The sequence below is a fragment of the Quercus robur genome, chromosome 3 (assembly GCF_932294415.1).
Source record: "Quercus robur chromosome 3, dhQueRobu3.1, whole genome shotgun sequence".
NCBI classification, from domain to species: Eukaryota; Viridiplantae; Streptophyta; class Magnoliopsida; order Fagales; family Fagaceae; genus Quercus; species Quercus robur.
Window position 1 is genome coordinate 14,341,182 of NC_065536.1, and position 17,828 is coordinate 14,359,009.

The 17,828-nt window shown below is 36.1% G+C and overlaps 2 protein-coding genes across 2 annotated transcripts in view; both read left to right on the forward strand.

Moving 5' to 3' along the window:
- Positions 1 to 5,902: 5,902 nt before the first annotated feature.
- LOC126719292 (disease resistance protein At4g27190-like) lies at positions 5,903 to 8,743 on the forward strand. Its single transcript, XM_050421862.1, has one exon. It carries the CDS (start codon positions 5,903 to 5,905, stop codon positions 8,741 to 8,743), a length of 2,841 nt encoding a protein of 946 aa, XP_050277819.1.
- Positions 8,744 to 10,145: 1,402 nt separating this feature from the next.
- The window catches only part of LOC126717207 (disease resistance protein RPS2-like), a 97,383-nt gene continuing 89,700 nt past the window's right edge, over positions 10,146 to 17,828 (forward strand). The window contains exons 1-3 of the mRNA XM_050418657.1: positions 10,146 to 10,824; positions 11,875 to 12,735; positions 13,715 to 13,858. Of these exons, the coding sequence (XP_050274614.1) occupies positions 10,219 to 10,824; positions 11,875 to 12,735; positions 13,715 to 13,789 (1,542 nt within the window). The 5' untranslated portion in view covers positions 10,146 to 10,218 and the 3' untranslated portion in view covers positions 13,790 to 13,858. The remainder of the gene's footprint in view (positions 10,825 to 11,874; positions 12,736 to 13,714; positions 13,859 to 17,828) is intronic.

Sequence of the window (17,828 nt, forward strand, 5' to 3'; positions counted from 1 at the left end):
AAGATGGGGGAGTGGCACTATAAGAGGGAAACGGGCGAGGTAGTAATTCCCGTCCTCGCCTTTGTAGAGGGGGGTATGAGAATCCCTATGGGGTCGGTAACAAGGGGTTACCTCAGGCACTTCCGATTAGCCCCCACCCAGTGCACCGGCAACATGTTTAGGATTCTGGGTTGCGTGGATGCTTTAACCGAAAAGATGGGGCTAAGACTGACCCACCATGACGTGAATTGGTGCTATAATCTCCAAAATTTGAAGAGGAAATCCTACTACATGAAGACGAGAGACGAAAGGGTTCGACTAATTCAATACCTCCCTGATTCCAACAAGGGATTAAACAAGGATTTCCTTATCGTCTCCGGTGAATGGCATGATGGCAATCCGTGCCCCATAGTAGAAGGAGAACCAGGTGGGGTATAGGGAATGGAAGGGTGCCGACCCTTTGCGCAATTCTAATCTGATGTGGTTTGGTAACTAACCATGCATATGTTGTTTTTCTTTTGCAGATCCACACGCTTATCAACGACATTTTCACTTAGTTAACCGGGTGGACTTGGAGACTGTTCTACAAGCGGCAATTTTCGTAAATGACGAAGATGGTCAAGTTCGAGCCGCTCACAAAATATTAGGGTACGCTCCCGTTCAGAAGTCATTTGCCGACCCTAGGCATGTGATCAGCGCCAGCCGTCCTCGGCTTTCAAAAATTACCGTGGTCGAGACAGGATTTTTAATCTCCGAAGTATCATCTGTCCCAGAGAGCATCCCACTGGTGGACCTCTTCTCATCTCATCAAGTAGCGGAGGGCGAAGGCGAGTTAGATCAACCCAAGGAAGGGTTTGGGGTATTTGACCTAGTCAATCAATCTGAGGATCCTTCCGGTGATATAGATGACCCAGCCTTGTCCGAGGCGGACTTGTCATCAGTAGGCACATCTTCTCAAGCCGAGATGGGACTCAAGACAAAGCCCCCGACCAGCTTATTCGAACTCCTCGAGGGTCAGCCAGGGAAGGGTGCGCAGGGAACGCCACAACCCAAAGTTCCTTCCCCACCACCTCCGCCCCAGGCTATCCAGACTAGGTCATCCTCCACAAAGTCACAGCCACAATCCCCCCGCCCCAAACTTCTTGCTCCTCCCCAACTAGTTTTGCCTACTTGGCCGGAGAGCACTGATTCAAAGAGAAAAAGGAGTCCCAAGGGCAAGGAAACCATGGATGGGGGAAAATCCCAACCTTCTAAGGAGAGGGAGGAAGCTCCGCGTGCGAAACAATTGAAGATTAGGCACCAAAGCAAGGGTAAAGAGACTGAGTCCCAATCTTCCCAAGGCAAGGGAAAGGGGATCGAGGCCCAATCCTTGCCAAATGTCTGGCTTCCTGCCCCAATGCTTCACGGGGGGCCACTGCTAGAAACTGCGTCCATGAGGGACCTTGGAGATGGCGAGGGTGGCTACATGGCAGATGCACTAGGGAGAACCATGTTACTTCCCACTGACGTGGATGGGCTGAAGAAAATGAGGATGCAGGAGGTCTTCCTTAATACGAAGAGGTACTTGGGCATGGTAAGGCTCTTGAAACCTAAAACTTTATTAACTCTCACTCCCGGTTTGTCATTCACGATGTATTTATCTCCCTTGACAGGCTCTCCAAGCCACCTATAGGATGGAGGAAGAGGTGAACAATCAGAGTAAGGCGGCCGAAAATGAACGCTCCAAGCACTTAGTGGCCATGCGGACTCTCAAAGCTTCTGAGGACGACCTCGCCAAGGCCAAGACTGCCCTAACAAACGCTATTCGAGATAGGGATAGCGCCTCGACGGGTTTAGCTAGCGCCCAAAAACAGGCCGAGGATCAAACAAAACGTCTGCTAGAAGCCGAAGATCAGTTGTGAATAGCCAAGGAGCTGATCAATGATTTAAATAAAAGACTGATCACGGCAGAGCATGACAAAGGTGTGGCGGAGTATGCCCGTGACGAAGCCATGAGGGCCAAGCGGGAGGCCGAATTTGCCAGAAACGAGGTTGAGGCTGCTAAGGAAACGGCCGAGGATGATGGTTATAATGCGGGGGTAACTGAAACCCAAGCCATCCTTAAAGCCCAGATTCCCGGAGTATGCAGGCTTTACTGCTCCCGGGTTTGGGAAGAGGCCTTGAAGCGAGCTGGGGTGAATGCTTCATCCGATTTGTGGAAAGCGGAGAACATATTCTACCCTACAGCCATCCGTGAGGACACCTCCACTAGCTCCAAGGCCGTGAGCGACCAACATGAGGGAGAGGTCACTCAGTCGGATACTGTACAGGTCGGCGCCTCTCCTGGCGAACCGTTTAAAGAGGAAGAGTTTCAGGATGTGATAGAAGCATCTCAGCATACGGATCCCGAGGTACCCAAAGAGGTTGCTGAGCCCGTGGTTGACACTCAGATGCCTAATGCCGAAGAGCCAGCCATACTTGCCCAGCCCCTACAGGCAATTCCCCTTGCTGTGGTCCCCCAGAGTACCAACACTGACCATGTTCAGCCTTCCCCAGAAGGAACTATCCTCCAGGGCGTCGAAACTGATCCCGTTCCGCCTTCCCAGGATGTGGCCGACGCGAAATTAAAGAAGTAGAAACCCTGGCCAGGTCTCGTATTTGTTTCTAGTTTAATGATTAACTAGTTTCTTTTTTATTTTGAAAACTTTGTAATCTGCCAGTAGTTTGTACCTGTTGAACACGTATATGAAATTCTTTTCTTCCTTTTTCCTTTTGGTTACTTATTAGTTACCCTTGATACTTACTATTGTTTATGAATTTTGAACTAATTATCTTAACACGTATGAATAGTTGTGCATGCGATACATTTAAAATCATGTTTCAGAACGTTAGCTTACCTGCACCTGTAGAGCCTTGAACTCATGTCTAACCCTCATTCAATGGAGATATAGTCATCATCCGAGATGTCACGTGTAGTGTTAGGTCCTGCTTAGTATCCAGGTTTCTTTAAAGTAGTTGGCTTTCCCATAGGTTTGAGTCCGAGGACCATGCAATACCTTAATTCTGTCTAAAACTTGATATTTAAGTAGTTGGTTTCCCCATAGGTTTGAGTCCGAGGACCATGCAATACCTTGGTTCTGTCAAAAACTTGATTTTCATAAGTAGTTGGTTTCCCTATAGGTTTGAGTCCGAGGACCATGCAATACATTGGTTCTGTCCAAAACTTGATATTTATAAGTAGTTGGTTTCCCCATAGGTTTGAGTCCGAGGATCATGCAATACCTTGATTCTGTTAAAAACTTATATTTAAGTAGTTGGTTTCCCCATAGGTTTGAGTCCGAGGACCATGCAATACCTTGGTTCTGTCCAAAACTTGATATTTAAGTTGATATTTAAGTAGTTGGTTTCCCCATAGGTTTGAGTCCGAGAACCATGCAATACCTTGATTCTGTCCAAAACTTGATTTTCATAAGTAGTTGGTTTCCCCATAGGTTTGAGTCCGAGGACCATGCAATACCTTGGTTCTGTCCAAAACTTGATATTTAAGTTGATATTTAAGTAGTTGGTTTCCCCATAGGTTTGAGTCCGAAAACCATGCAATACCTTGATTCTGTCCAAAACTTGATTTTCATAAGTAGTTGGTTTCCCCATAGGTTTGAGTCCGAGGACCATGCAATACCTTGGTTCTGTCCAAAACTTGATATTTAAGTAGTTGGTTTCCCCATAGGTTTGGGTCCGAGGATCATGCAATACCTTGGTTCTGTCCAAAACTTGATATTTAAGTAGTTGGGGGAATTAACCCCTCGACTGTGGCGTGGGACCTTGGTTTTGGGGGGGTTAGCTCCTCGGCCAAGCCCCTAGTGAAGAAACGTAGCCCCTAGTGGAACTTTGTGCTAAAACACTACACCCAACTGTTTGAAATGATGTGAGTGATTGTCTCAACCCGTCACCTGTGCCAAGATACAAGCCTTTCCCACAGACGGCGCCAATTGTAAGGACACAATTTGTAGCGACCCGAAATGATATTGGGTTCGCACGTAAAAAGGCCAAAACAATATCATTTATAAAGCGTGGATTTGAAAGGCTAGGCCTTAGTCACCAGACGGTGGGTTTGTCGTGGTGTTCATACATAATTAAATCGTGTTCGCCCTAGGAATCTTTCTCATGGAGGCGGGCTGGGAGGCTCTGGTTTTTGGCCATTTTTCCCAGCCTCCTCCTTGGTGCGTCAACCTTTACATTATATAGCCCTTCTTGGTTGATCTTAGCCCTCCACTTGTTGATTAGGCAGGTGCCTACTTCGGTACCTGTCCTATCAACTGTCCCTCTTTGCTTTTTGTTAGTCACGATGATCGAAGTCACCCTGTTCAGGCGTCTTTTCTCATTAACATGATTAGGACGTTGGCGGGTGCATTTAATGCGGAGGGGACGTATTTACCCTGAACCAGTTTCACACTGTACCCCCACGTGGGTTCCATTCTACTCGCATCTCCTTCAGGGGGCTTTTTGGGGGCAGCCCTCAACGAGATGTTGCTCTTCCCTTTGAAGTCTTGGAGTTCCGAGGACAAGGTCATCCTCGGCCGTGTCCCCGGCATTTCGGCCCTTTCCTATTCGTCCTCAGCAAATACCCTTCTCGGCACGGGCCCTGGACCCTGGTAGATTGTGGGCCGGATCATAAGTTCCCAGGCCCCACAATTACTATTTGCAATAGTGCAATACTTTTTCACCTACACGTATTTCAAAAAACTACAAACAACATTACTCAAACTCCTCTACCAAACGGGCCAGAATCTCAATACTTTCATGTATGACTTTTCTGCGACTTGTCATTTGTTATTAAATTAATAATATATAAATATAATAAACAATTATATATTTTTTCACATAATAAATGATTATATATGTAAGTGAGTATTTTTTGTTTTGGGTGAATAGGTAATGGTTATTATTATATGGTTTTGTACTTATTCAATAATTGTTTGTTATTTTTGACAATTTGAATAATTATAACAAAAAATTGGAAAATTTGAACTGTTAGATGTATCTTTTAGAAATACTATGCGATGTAAGCTAAGTTTACAAGATTCTTGACAATTTTTTTTTTCTTATAAATCTTTTAGCAATCTTTAGTGATCTCATTCAACTATTGTACATAGTATAGATATATACATATAGTATGGTTAGGAAAAAATTATTAATCTTATTTTATGTTCGGCCTTTTAAATACAAATTCCTAGTTCCGCCACTGGGATAAATAACGTTAACTATTTTTTCTACTAAAAAAAAAGAGTGAAAATAATGCCGCCATATATTTTTATTTCCATATAACTGTTAGTAAAAAAAGATAAATGGATCAAAGTAGATGCCTACTACCTACCATTAATAATTCATTGCTATTTGCCTCCCTCCTTATTACAACCTGTCGCATTAGTACCATAACTTAGTGTAGTAATTATATATTATTATACAATTTTATATGACATGATATGGGTGAATTTTGCACTAGATTAGCTAAAATGTGGTTTCTTTTTTATATACAAGCACTAATGCAAGTGCTTATAAGTTATAAGCCAAAAAAATTTCTCTAAGATAAAATAATCATACATCATCATTTTATTTTATTTTATTTTGTTCGTTACATCATCATTTTATTTTAGATTAACTTGGTTTAGCGTTTTTTTTTTTTCCCAGTGGAAATTGTCAGCTTTCAGCTTTCCTTTGTATCGCACTCACGGCCCACATGCAGACAATAGAAGACCAATTATCTTCATATTAATATTTCAAGACAGAGAGGTAAGTAATGTCATTGCATTGGCTTCTTTTGTCTTTCAATTTGTTTACACTTTCATCGTTTTCATCGTTTTTATTGGGCCTTTCTTTGCCTCCACTCTCAGGACAACAGCCCAACCCAGAAACCAAAAAAAAGCATACCAATTAGAGGCAAAAAATGGAGATTCTTACGGCGTCCTTTCAAGTGATCTTTGAAAGAATTGTGGATTACACAATTGGAGCAGTCGGACGTCAGATGGGTTATCTGATTTGCTACAAAAAAAATGTTGACAATCTCAGGAGCGAAGTTGTAGATCTCAAAGTTGCTAAAAATGCTGTGCAACAAAAGGTCGATGCTGCTCAAAAGAACGTAGAAGAAATTGAAGTTGAGGTCCAGGGGTGGCTAACAAGTGTTGAGGAGATCACTGTAAAGGCACAAAAATTCTTTGAAGAGGAAGGCCAAGTAAAGTTGAAGTGTTGCAATGGGCGCTGTTTTAATTTGAAGACTCGTTATCAGCTTGGCAGAAGAGCGCACAAGTTGGAATTGGCCGTTAAGGATATCAAGGATAAGGGCACGTTCAAGACAGTTGGCCATCGTGTCCCTATACCAGGAGGTACTACAATTTCTACTAAAGGTTATGAAGACTTTGAATCAAGAAAGTTAATTTTCGATGGGGTGATGGAGGCTCTAACAGATGATAATATCCGTACCATTGGAGTTTGTGGGATGGGCGGCTCGGGCAAGACCATGCTTGTTGGAAAAATTGCTACACAAGCCAAAGAAGATAAGTCATTTGAAAGGGTTGTTACAGTAGTTGTATCCCAAACTCCTAACTTGAAACAGATTCAAAAAGACATTGCAAAAGATTTGGAGTTGAAGTTTCAGGATGAGGACACTGATTTTCAAAAAGCATATTTGCTACGTGAGCGGTTGAAGAAAGAGAAGATTCTTTTTATTATAGATGATATTTGGAATAAGATTGATTTGGAAGCTCATGGAATTTCTTTTGGGGATGATCACAAAGGAAGCAAACTATTGCTAACGTCTAGATTTCGAGATGTGTTGGCCACGGATATGGATGCTCAAGAAATATTCTATGTTGGAGTTTTATCAAACGATGAAGCAAAATACTTGTTTTCGAAGATAGTGGGTGATTTAGCTAAAAAGTTGAATCTCCAATCTACCATGGTTGAGGTTGTCAAAGAATGTGCTGGCTTACCGATTGCCATTACAACAGTTGCGAATGCACTGAAAAATCAAAAGAATCCAAGTGTTTGGAAGGATGCCTTGCGACAGTTAAAATTGGCAGATCCAATGGATATCAAAGAAATGCATAACAAGGTATATCAAAGTATAAAGTTGAGCTATAATTTTTTAACTGAGGAAGCGCAATCGTTATTCTTGTTTTGCAGTTTATTTGAAGAAGATATGGTCATACCAATAGCATTGTTATGGAGAATTTTGGTGGGTTTCTTTCAAGATGTTTATACAATGGAAGAGGTGAGAAATAGGGTCCACAGATTGGTTGAAAGTCTAAAAGATTCTTGCTTGTTGTTGGAAGGTAATGGAAGTGGTTCATTTAAAATGCATGACGTCATTCGTGATGTCGCCATTTATATTGCAGACAAAGATAAGGAAATGTTAACCATAAGAAGTTCCAATGATTCAGAAAAATGGTCAAATATGAAAAACTTGAAAGAATCCATTGGAATCGCACTTTTTGATGTTAAGTTCAGTGATCTTCCTAAAAGGTTGGAATTTCCACAACTTAACTTCATTTTGTTGGGTTGTAAAGGCAATTCTTTGGCAATTCCTAATCACTTTTTTGAAGGGGTGAAAGAGCTCAAAATTTTAGTTCTGTTTGAAGCACGTATTTCACTTCCTTCATCCCTTTCATCCCTTCACAACCTCCAAACGTTGGTTTTGCGTAAGTGTGAGTTAGAAGACGTGGCTATAATAGGAGAATTAAAGAATTTGAAAGCTCTTACCCTATCAGGGTCCAACATCAAACAGTTACCTATTGAAATAGGACAATTGACTCACCTTCAATTGTTGGATTTGAAAAGATGCACCAGGCTTGTAGTTATTCCACCCAATGTATTATCGAATCTTAAAAGGTTAGAAGAATTATATATGAAGAGTAGTTTTAATCAATGGCAGGTTGATGGAGAAAGCACGGAAAGGAACAATACTAGGGTCTCAGAGTTGGACTATTTGTCACTCTTGACCACATTATGTATACATATTCCCAATGCTAAGATTCTACCAAAAGCCTTGTTTTTTGAGAAATTGGAAAGATATGAAATATTAATAGGCAATAATTGGGATTGGGATTGGGATAGTGACAGCGATAGTGACAGCGATGATGAGTTTGAAATCTCAAGAATGGTGAAACTTGAACTTGATAAAAGCTTTCAAGTAGAGGAAGGGATTAAAATTTTATTGAAAAGGTGTGAATATCTTGATCTGGCTCCTGGGGAGGGTATTGAAAATATTATTTACGAAGTTGACAAGGAAGGCTTTCCACAATTGAAGCATCTCTATGTTCGAAACAGCACTGAGATTCAATATATCATTAACTTGATGGGGGTTCAATGTGTTGTCTTTCCTCTCTTGGAGTTTCTTTCTCTAGATAATATGATAAATTTGGAAAAGATATGCCATGACCATGACCAACTTGCAATGGGTTCTTTCCACAGCTTGAAAAAGTTAGAAGTGAGCAATTGTGATGGGTTGATATTTGTCTTTTCCCTAACCATGCTTGGATGCTTTTCGCAACTTCAAGAAATAGTGATCAAGAATTGCAAGATAATGCGTGCAATTGTTGCAAAGGAAAGAAAACATGAGATACAAGTTGACGACATCACTGACGACATGAAAACAAATTCAATGGACTTCTCTCAATTGAGTTCTTTGACTCTACGAAATTTACCAAATTTGATGGGTTTCTATTCTGATGTTGATTCTCAACTACTTTTCAACGAAAAGGTATCATTAAAATATGATATATTTTACTGAATTTGATAATCTTCACATATGCACATATTAAGTTGAGCATGAAGCCGACATTTCACTGTTTTGTTAGTAAGTGTCTCATACATATGTTTATAATGTCAGGAAGAATAACAAGATTTATTTAAGTGATAGATTCATTTTTGAAAACAAGACTAGATCAAAACTATCAGTTTTAGCCATTCTCTACTCCTATTTTGCTTCTTCTTCTTCTTTTTTGGTAATATTTTATTTTATTTTATTTTTTGTTTCCTCAGAAAACGCAGCTTTTATGTGTTTGTAATGCCTTAATCATTGCTAAGAGTGCAAGGGGTTAATGCTGGTGGGGTGGCATACCGCCACAAATGATCGTCTAGGAAAAATTAAAATGGTTATTTGTTATGCTCAATATCTCTTATGAAGTCTGTATTAGAGATAATTGTTGGATATCAGAAATTAGAGATAATTATTTGGAGTAAATGTGATAATAGTGATCATTTGATAAACATGTTAGGGAGATAAGCATTTTGGGGAGTTTTCAGCTTAGTAATTAATATAACATATAGAAACACATTTAACCCAAAAGGCCTAACTCTATGGGCCGGATATAAACTCAATTATGTTATATTAACCATTTATTATCCTTATCATTAGTGCACAACAATTTAACAATTTCTCATCATGTGACTTAAGCCCAATTCATAATCTATTGTATGATTATATATATATATATATATATATATAGGGTTAGTTTGGATACAACTTATTTTTGCTGAAACTGAAAACTAAAAACATTGTAGCAAAATAATTTTTTAATGTGTGAATAGTGCTGTGGAATCCGTGAACAGTGCATGAACAGTGAATTTTGTCTCTTGCACAGTGAATCCATGTGATGTTACTGTTCACGTACTAAAAAAAAAAAAAAAAGAAGAAGAAGAAGAAGCAAAAAACGCAAACTTGTAAACGTAGATGCCCAATCCAAACCGCACCATAATCTCTAAGCTAAATAATTTTCACCAAAACCAGATTTTACTTAGGATTTAAAATGGATTTTTATCCCTGAAAAGCAATGTCATCTTTATTTCGTGAGCACAGACATCACATTTTAGAAAGAGCTTCAAGTAATAAACTTTTGTATGGACACACAATCTCTCTTCAGTTATAAGGCTGGTTTATTTCTCTCTCTCTCTCTCTCTTTTCATTTCTTTTATTAGCCTACTCCATGTTCTAGTAGCTTCGTTCATATCCATCATTAATCTGATTTAATCAACTTTTCCCATTTAAATTACATCTATCTTCTTATTTTTCTTGACTATGTTAGGCAATATAAATATATGCTAATTGACTCAATAACTATATGTGAATTGTAGGTTACATTTTCTAACTTGGAGAAAATATACATCGAAGGCATAGATAACCTGAAGATGTTGTGGCACAACCAAATCGTTCCAGATTTTTTTTGCAAACTACAAATATTGCATGTTGACAATTGTAAAAATCTAATGAATATTTTTCCGCCTAATATGTTGAGAAGACTCCAGAATCTCAAAAACTTGCAGAAAAGTGGTTGCAATTTGGTAGAAGAGGTATTTGAGGTTAGAGGGACAAATGTTGATGAAATATGTGATAAGGGATCCACTCAGTTGAGACACCTGACTCTAATCAATTTACCAAAACTTAAGCATGTATGGACTTCGGATCTTGAAGCAATTTTAACATTTCAAAATCTGTGTCAAGTTTACATTTCTAAATGTAAAACTTTGAAAAGTCTTTTTCCAGTCTCGGTGGCCAAAAGTCTTGAACAACTTGAGAGTCTATTTATAAATGATTGTGGATCAATGGAGGAAATCATTGCTTTGGAAGAAGGATTGGAAACAACGACTAAGTTTGTGTTCCCAAGAATAACCTTTCTAAGTCTTGAATTATTGCCTAAACTCAAGTGTTTCTATCCCGGAAAGCACACCTCAGAGTGGCCATTGCTGAAAAGTTTGACAATACGCAAATGCAACAAAGTGAAGATTATTGCTTCGAATGAATTAAGCTTCCCAAATACAGATGAGTTGGGCCATCATGTTTCGATTCAGCAGCCCCTCTTTCTTATTGAAAAGGTATGAATTTGTACTTGTTTCTCTGTTAACAAGGATATGACACTAAGTGTAATTATTCTAAAATAATCAAAAAATTAAAATTAATAACAATTTGTTAATATTTAAAAAACTAGTCTGCTTATAAAAAAACAAAAAACAAAAAGACTAGCCGGAGTACATATAGTAGTTGGATTATAGTAGCCTAATTTCCAGCTATACTATAGTTGTGTTGAAGCTATACATACTAACTTTTAGCTGAGCAAATCTTGCTCTAACAAACAGAGCTACATTTAGCCAACCTCCAAACAAAAAAGGCTACATTAAGTAAATGCTCGGAACAAGAAATTAGATATATATTGGGTAGGTCCATGACCACTTAATATTTTATATATATATATATATATATTTATTTATTTATATTGTTTGGAAAAATTATGTAAGACTTAATTGAGATGTCCAAATGATAAATCCTTATATAAAAGGATTTTCTTTCAATCGAATTAGGATTTCATATGTAGTTATTAATATTATAAACTAAGAATTTTTCTTGTAGGTTTCAATTAGTTTAATTGGTAAAATATTTTATGCTCAAATAAGAGATGTGAGTTTGAATCTACTTAACACTAAAAATCAATTAGTATCTTGAATTGATCAATAAGATCTTTTTTATATTTTATCTTTCCTAAAAATAATTTAAAAAATAAAATAAAATAAACTGTGTGCATTCATGCACTCATACTTTTGTGTTTGTGTTATCTTGTTTGGAAGCAAATCCCTTGAAAAGAAACTATAAAACATGTAAGAGGTATTATCTTGTATAACAACTACATAGGAATGGGTTACCTTTACGGGGGAGATGGAAATTCATATCCACCTGAGAAGATGTTATATATAATTATTACATAGGATAATAAATGGAGATGCATCGATGCACGTTGCTCTCCCTCTCTAGATAGCCACTCGATTTACATACATTCGGTCCCACTTGAAATTGTTGGGAATATTATCCCAAACTTGCTTAGAGAACACTAACTTCTGCTTTCTTTTGTTCAATACTTCGATCTTTCCCAGGATACACTCCCTAACTTGAAAGAATTGAATTTGGATTGGAATGAAACCATGAATCAGACAAATGGTCGACTTTTTGGAGAGTTCTTTTGCAAACTAGAAGTTCTCAGTTTGTACGGCAAAGATGATAAATTGATAGCAGTCCCTTCGGTATTTCTTGAAGGATTACGCTATCTTAAGTCTCTTTCCGTCACTAATCTTTTCTTCGATAACGAAGGACAATATGCTGGGACGTTTGAACGTTTGACAGAGTTGAAACTATATAGAATGCCCAAGTTGATGCTTTTGTGGAAGGAAAACCCTGAACAAGGTAGGGCATTTCAAAATTTGGGGATTCTGAGAGTAATAAAATGCGGCAGATTAAAAAATTTAGTGCCATCCTCAATGCATTTCCGAAATTTATACTCTTTGAGTGTAGTGAAATGTCATGGGTTGATTAGTTTTGCAACTTCCTCAACAGTCAAAAGTTTGGTCCAACTCAAACAATTGTATATATTTGATTGCAAAAGAATGAGAGAAATAGTCACAAACGAGGGAGAAGGTGAAGCAGGAGATGAGATTTGTTTCAATCAATTGGAAGATTTGTACCTTAATGATTTACCCAGTCTGAGAAGCTTCCACTTGGGTAATCGCACCATCAAATTCCCATCACTGGAAGATCTATGTGTGACCGGATGCCCGGAAATGAAGATCTTCTCTAATGGAGTCCTAAGCATGCCGAAGCTAAAGAAAATTGGACTGGACGAAAACAAATGGTGGCTAGAGCGAAGAGAACTGTTACCAGAGGAAGATGTGAATAGCGCCATAAAAAGATTTTGGGAGGAAAACTATGATCCATGCGTGCAACAATTATTCACTGAGAAGGTAATGTTCTAATGCTTTTATTTTATGTATTTTTTAAAAGCATTTTCATTGGAGTAAACACAAGGAAAGTGGCATGCGCTGTGGACCCAATGATCACATATCCTAATTTCTAAGGTAACATAAGGTTATTAAATATATGCGTAACACTTGCAATTCTTAATATTGCTTTGTCACTGATGGTCGCTAATAGGTACAATGCACTAGAATAGTAAATATTTTTATAAAAAAAAAATGATATACATTTAATTATTAAGTATTAAAAAATAAAAAAGTTCCCATAAAAAAATAAATAAAAAGTTAAATTAGAGAATTTGTATGAAAGAATATAGCTAATTTAATTAAAATTTGTTAGGAGAACATCAAACCTAATTTAATCAGAGTTTGTTTGATACTGGATTTCTTTATATATTAAATTAAAACAGTGAGTTTAACTTAGTCTTAAGTTTGGCTTCAAAAATAAATAAATAAATGACAAATACACACACCACTTTGGCTTTTTTTTATTTTGTTTTAAATTGCCAATTGGTTCACTTATATAATTCCCTCAACAACCAAAAAAAAAGCTGACTTAGATAGATTTCCATTTTATATATGAACTTATATTTCTTCTATGGTGATGAAAATGCTCATCTCTCCTATACGTAATCACAAAATATTACTTTTTTGCATAAGCATTGTATCATTCGCTTATAACACTGAATCATTGAAATAGAAATACAAATTTAATCTTCTTAATTTCTTAGTTTTGCTTCTAAGGAATTTGGTTTGAAAAGTAATGATATTAATTTGTTCTTGTGCTTGTGGATCCTCTGACTTTGGTGTCAATTGCATGTATACTTGGTAGATAAGAAATTAAGAATGAGACTGTTTATTTGATTATGATGTAGTGTTGTGTTGTTTTGGGATTAATTTTCTTTCAGCTCATGTTTTTGGATTAATTTTTCATTTGGGCCATTGATTTCAACCTCTTTTATTGTAGACTGATGCAAGCACAAGTGAGGCAGGAGAGAAAAATGGTGTTGATAACTTGGAGGATGACTTAAAGGAAGATTAATCTTTTAATTTATTAATGATTCAATTCTAGAACATTATAAATAATTTATATTTTAGTTGTTCAAAGTAGGTTCTATAAGGTTCTATCGTTGAACATGTGATGTAGTCTTTTTCTTTTTTGGGGGGTGTCGTGTAGACTTTATTGGATTGGACCAACAAGTTTGCCGGAATGTATTGGTGTGTTGTGTATAAGCCATAAGGTTGAGACTCATGTAGACTCATAGTAGCTTTGTCATGGGACTTTGGAGCTAAGACAAGGCTATTATATAGTCCAAGAAATCATACAAAGTTTTATTAGTGAAACTGGTTGTTTCGTAGACAAATAATGGATTGTTTTAATCAAGTAGTGCATTTTGTACTCATCCTTGCTCATCTTTAACGGGTGAAAAACATATAGTAGGATCTCTAACTAATTTCTCGAGAGCGAAAAACAAATACCTCTTACTTTGAAACTATGATAAACTACCGGTGGTATCAAAATAAGAGATTTTGAGTTTGATACATACCTTTATATGTAGGACCTAAGATTCATAAATAAAATTAGGACATTCACCTTGTAAATAACAACTCTTTTAAGCTGTGTTGTATGTATTTAGTTTCAAATTTTCATTATACATGCTTAAGAGGGAACCAAATGAATGAGACCCGTGTTAAAAAATGGCTTAGTACAAATAGAGGCCAACCCATCATATTTTCTGCGCTTAGGTGCCTAACACCATCCCAAGTTTTTACCCAATCTTCTTACTATTTTGGTCTTCACTTAGGTGCCTCACACCAAAACTCAACTCTTAATAGTGGGCCTCTCACAAACATGAAGGCCCACACCATGGCATTGACACCTTCCTTAAAGGTGAGTGAATCCAAATCCCTATTTAGGCCCCTTGCAAGGCCCAAATTATTTCCAAATAAAATAAGCATCCCATAGTCACATATATGTGAACTTCACAAGTATAGACCCCACATCCTTGTGGGAGACCTACTTTATGAAACGAGCTACAACTAGCCCAAGGGAAGCTTTCATCTTTATAAGACTAAATTGTTTATTATAACTTTTTTCAATGGTTTATTTTACTTAAAAATAAAAGGTTGAATAAAAGTAAAATTATCACTAGACAAGATAAAATTCAAAGAAAAAAAAAACTGTACTTTTTCTACTAAGATGAAATAAAGAGATCTTTACGGACAAGTCAACCTGTTAGTGGTTCAGTCTTCAGACCTATAAAAAATTTGTTAATAATGAGCTCCTTTCAGGTGAGTCGACCTATTAGAGGTTCAAACCTTTTAAAAGTTTAAGTTGTTGTGAGCAAAATTAGCACATTTGTACATCTTGTGGACTTGGAAAATGTTCTCAAGCAAGCGTTGGGGCTACATGGAGAGGGCGTGGCTTGATATCTCTACCCTGCATGAATGTCAAAAACTATCCAAGTAGCTCTTCCAACAGAGCCTGAACGGCTGAACCACAGAAATCTGCCCACCTGTACAGATCAAAACTAATTTATTAAATGAAACAGAGTGAAGAAGCTCATTTAAAAAAATACAAGTACAACGTAATGAACAAATAAGGAAACCATCAATTCCAATTGATAAAACAGATAATAGAACAAATAAGAAAATCATCAAATTCTAATTGATAAAACAGATAAGAGGCTCAAATAGATGATAAAAAACATCAAGAGGTAAGATACATAGAAATTAGCTTTGAGTACCCATTCACGCTAGATTGAAACCATGACCCCATTTTCTACCTATAACATGTCCAATGGGTACTAGAAAAAGGTGGCTGCAAAGTGTATTAGACTGTTAACTTCAATATAGCTCAAGACAGCAGTGGCAGCGGCAATCCATGCAACATCTTTGTTTATTATAGAATGTCCATAATTATTAAGTGACATGAAAGATATAACAACATAATATGAATTTATGATGACATCTACAATCCCAAATAACAAATTATTATGTACTAGTTTTAAAAGAGAATTTTTCTATTAAAAAAATACAACTTAAGATATAAATTTTTTTTTTAAAAATAATAATAATCGTAATACAAGCCCAATCCAGGCAGTTATTTTGTCAGAGCTATATTAATATTTTGCAAGTGCCGGATAATTTCTGGAGTTGGTTTTGTCTCCACTTCTCTAGTTTTCTTTGAATTGAAAATATAATAGAATTACATTTTTGGAAAAGGATTCCGTCCAATTGGTTTTGTCACCACACATATGCAGGGGCGGTGCTAAAGCATATTATGGGGGTTCATGAACCCCCTGACTTCAAAAGAAAAAACCATATATATAATATATTTTTTTTTCTTAGTTTAATACTTTAATTTATTTTTAAAAATATTTTTTTTGCACACACTTAAATTTTGCACATCTTTATTACAAGTATTTTCGACTTTAAGAATAAAGAGTAGGTGTTTGTGAATTGTAAGTGTAATTCTTTTTTATAAATTTATATTATATGTGTGTAACTGTGTTTAATATTGATTGTGTACATTACTTTTTGTTATAATGTTACATACTTTTGTAAATTATGATGTGTGTGGATGTTTATATGTACAATATAAATATAATATAACTTTATATAATTTAATAATTAAGAAATAGAGAGGGTTGTTTTTACATGTGTGTGTATTGTTATTATATTATAATAACTTTGTGTAATAAAGTTAGTAAAATTCAAAAAAACAATTGTAAAGTTAGTGATTGTTTAAGCATTTAATTGGTTAAGTAAACACATAGTGTATAATTTATGAATGTAATTGTGTGCGTCAATAATTAATACGGAACCAATGAGTTGAAATTAGTCATTTAGTCTTAAAATATTTTAAAAAAAACAAAGTCAAATAGATAATAACAATTGTATAAGGATAAAATTGTTAGACAAACTTAACAAAATAAAAAGATCATAGACTCATAGCTACCCACGTTGGTAATAGATATTCATAATGAACTATCATGTAACATTCAAAATTTGAAAACTTACAAAATAAAATTGTAAAACTTTACGTATTATTATTATTTTTCAATAACTCGATATATTCAAGTTCTCTTTTTATTAAAATTTTGTAGTGACCCTCCTAAACAAAATTCCTGGAGCCGCCACTGCACATATGATAATAATAAGTTCTTTTAGAAGTGTATTGGGTTCCAACTCATTCAACTAATGAATTTTTGTCAAAAGTCATGTAATTTAATTGGTTGGGTCATCTATGTTGATGACATTTAGGGTCCAAAATCTTCCCTTTCCTATTATAATTTTTTTATAATTTTATAACTATTGAATTATCCAAAAAAAAAAAATGACAAAATTTTTTACCCTTTAATAATACACTAAAAAAAGATGTTAATATTTTGGCCTAGTAATAAACATTAATTATCATAAAACTAACACATAAGCTCAAGTCATATAGTATCCATAAAGTATTCGAAAAAAACATATAGTAACCATAAAGGAAAAAAAAAAAAAGTAATGATAATCAAACACTCTTTGTTGCACGCTCACCATACATGTACTACTGTATGAATTGACATGTGAAATTGTGAAATTGTGTGAATTCACAATTTTCAGAAAGAAAAATAAGAGTGCACTTGGATCGTGTCTTGTTTGGCAACAATAAAGTGCTAAATATACTTGAGTATAGTGTTAAATGTACTATAAATTTTACTAAATTGACTTACAAAATGATATGTTACAAATTTAAGTGCCACATCAATTTGTAGATTTATGTAATAAAATTTGTAGTATATATATATATATATATATATTTTTTTTTTTTTGAAGTTTGTAGGTGGCATTTCAGGTGCATCTTCAATAAACATTACCCATGCTTTAGTTTGGGGTTTGAGCTGTCAGTCGTGAGTTGACTAGGCTTACAATGCAAATCGAACAATGACTTTTCCCGGCATATATGTACAAGAGAGCTTTAGGCACCAGCAACAATGCACGAATCAATCACTCAGTCAAAAAAAAGTCTTATCAATTCAAACTATATGGCATGGTTAGTCATGAATAATTTGCATGGGATGCTTATTACTTCTCGT

Bases quoted from the DNA above. Each gene is read 5' to 3' on its own strand.
- LOC126719292 (XM_050421862.1), top strand. From the start codon at position 5,903: ATGGAGATTCTTACGGCGTCCTTTCAAGTGATCTTTGAAAGAATTGTG.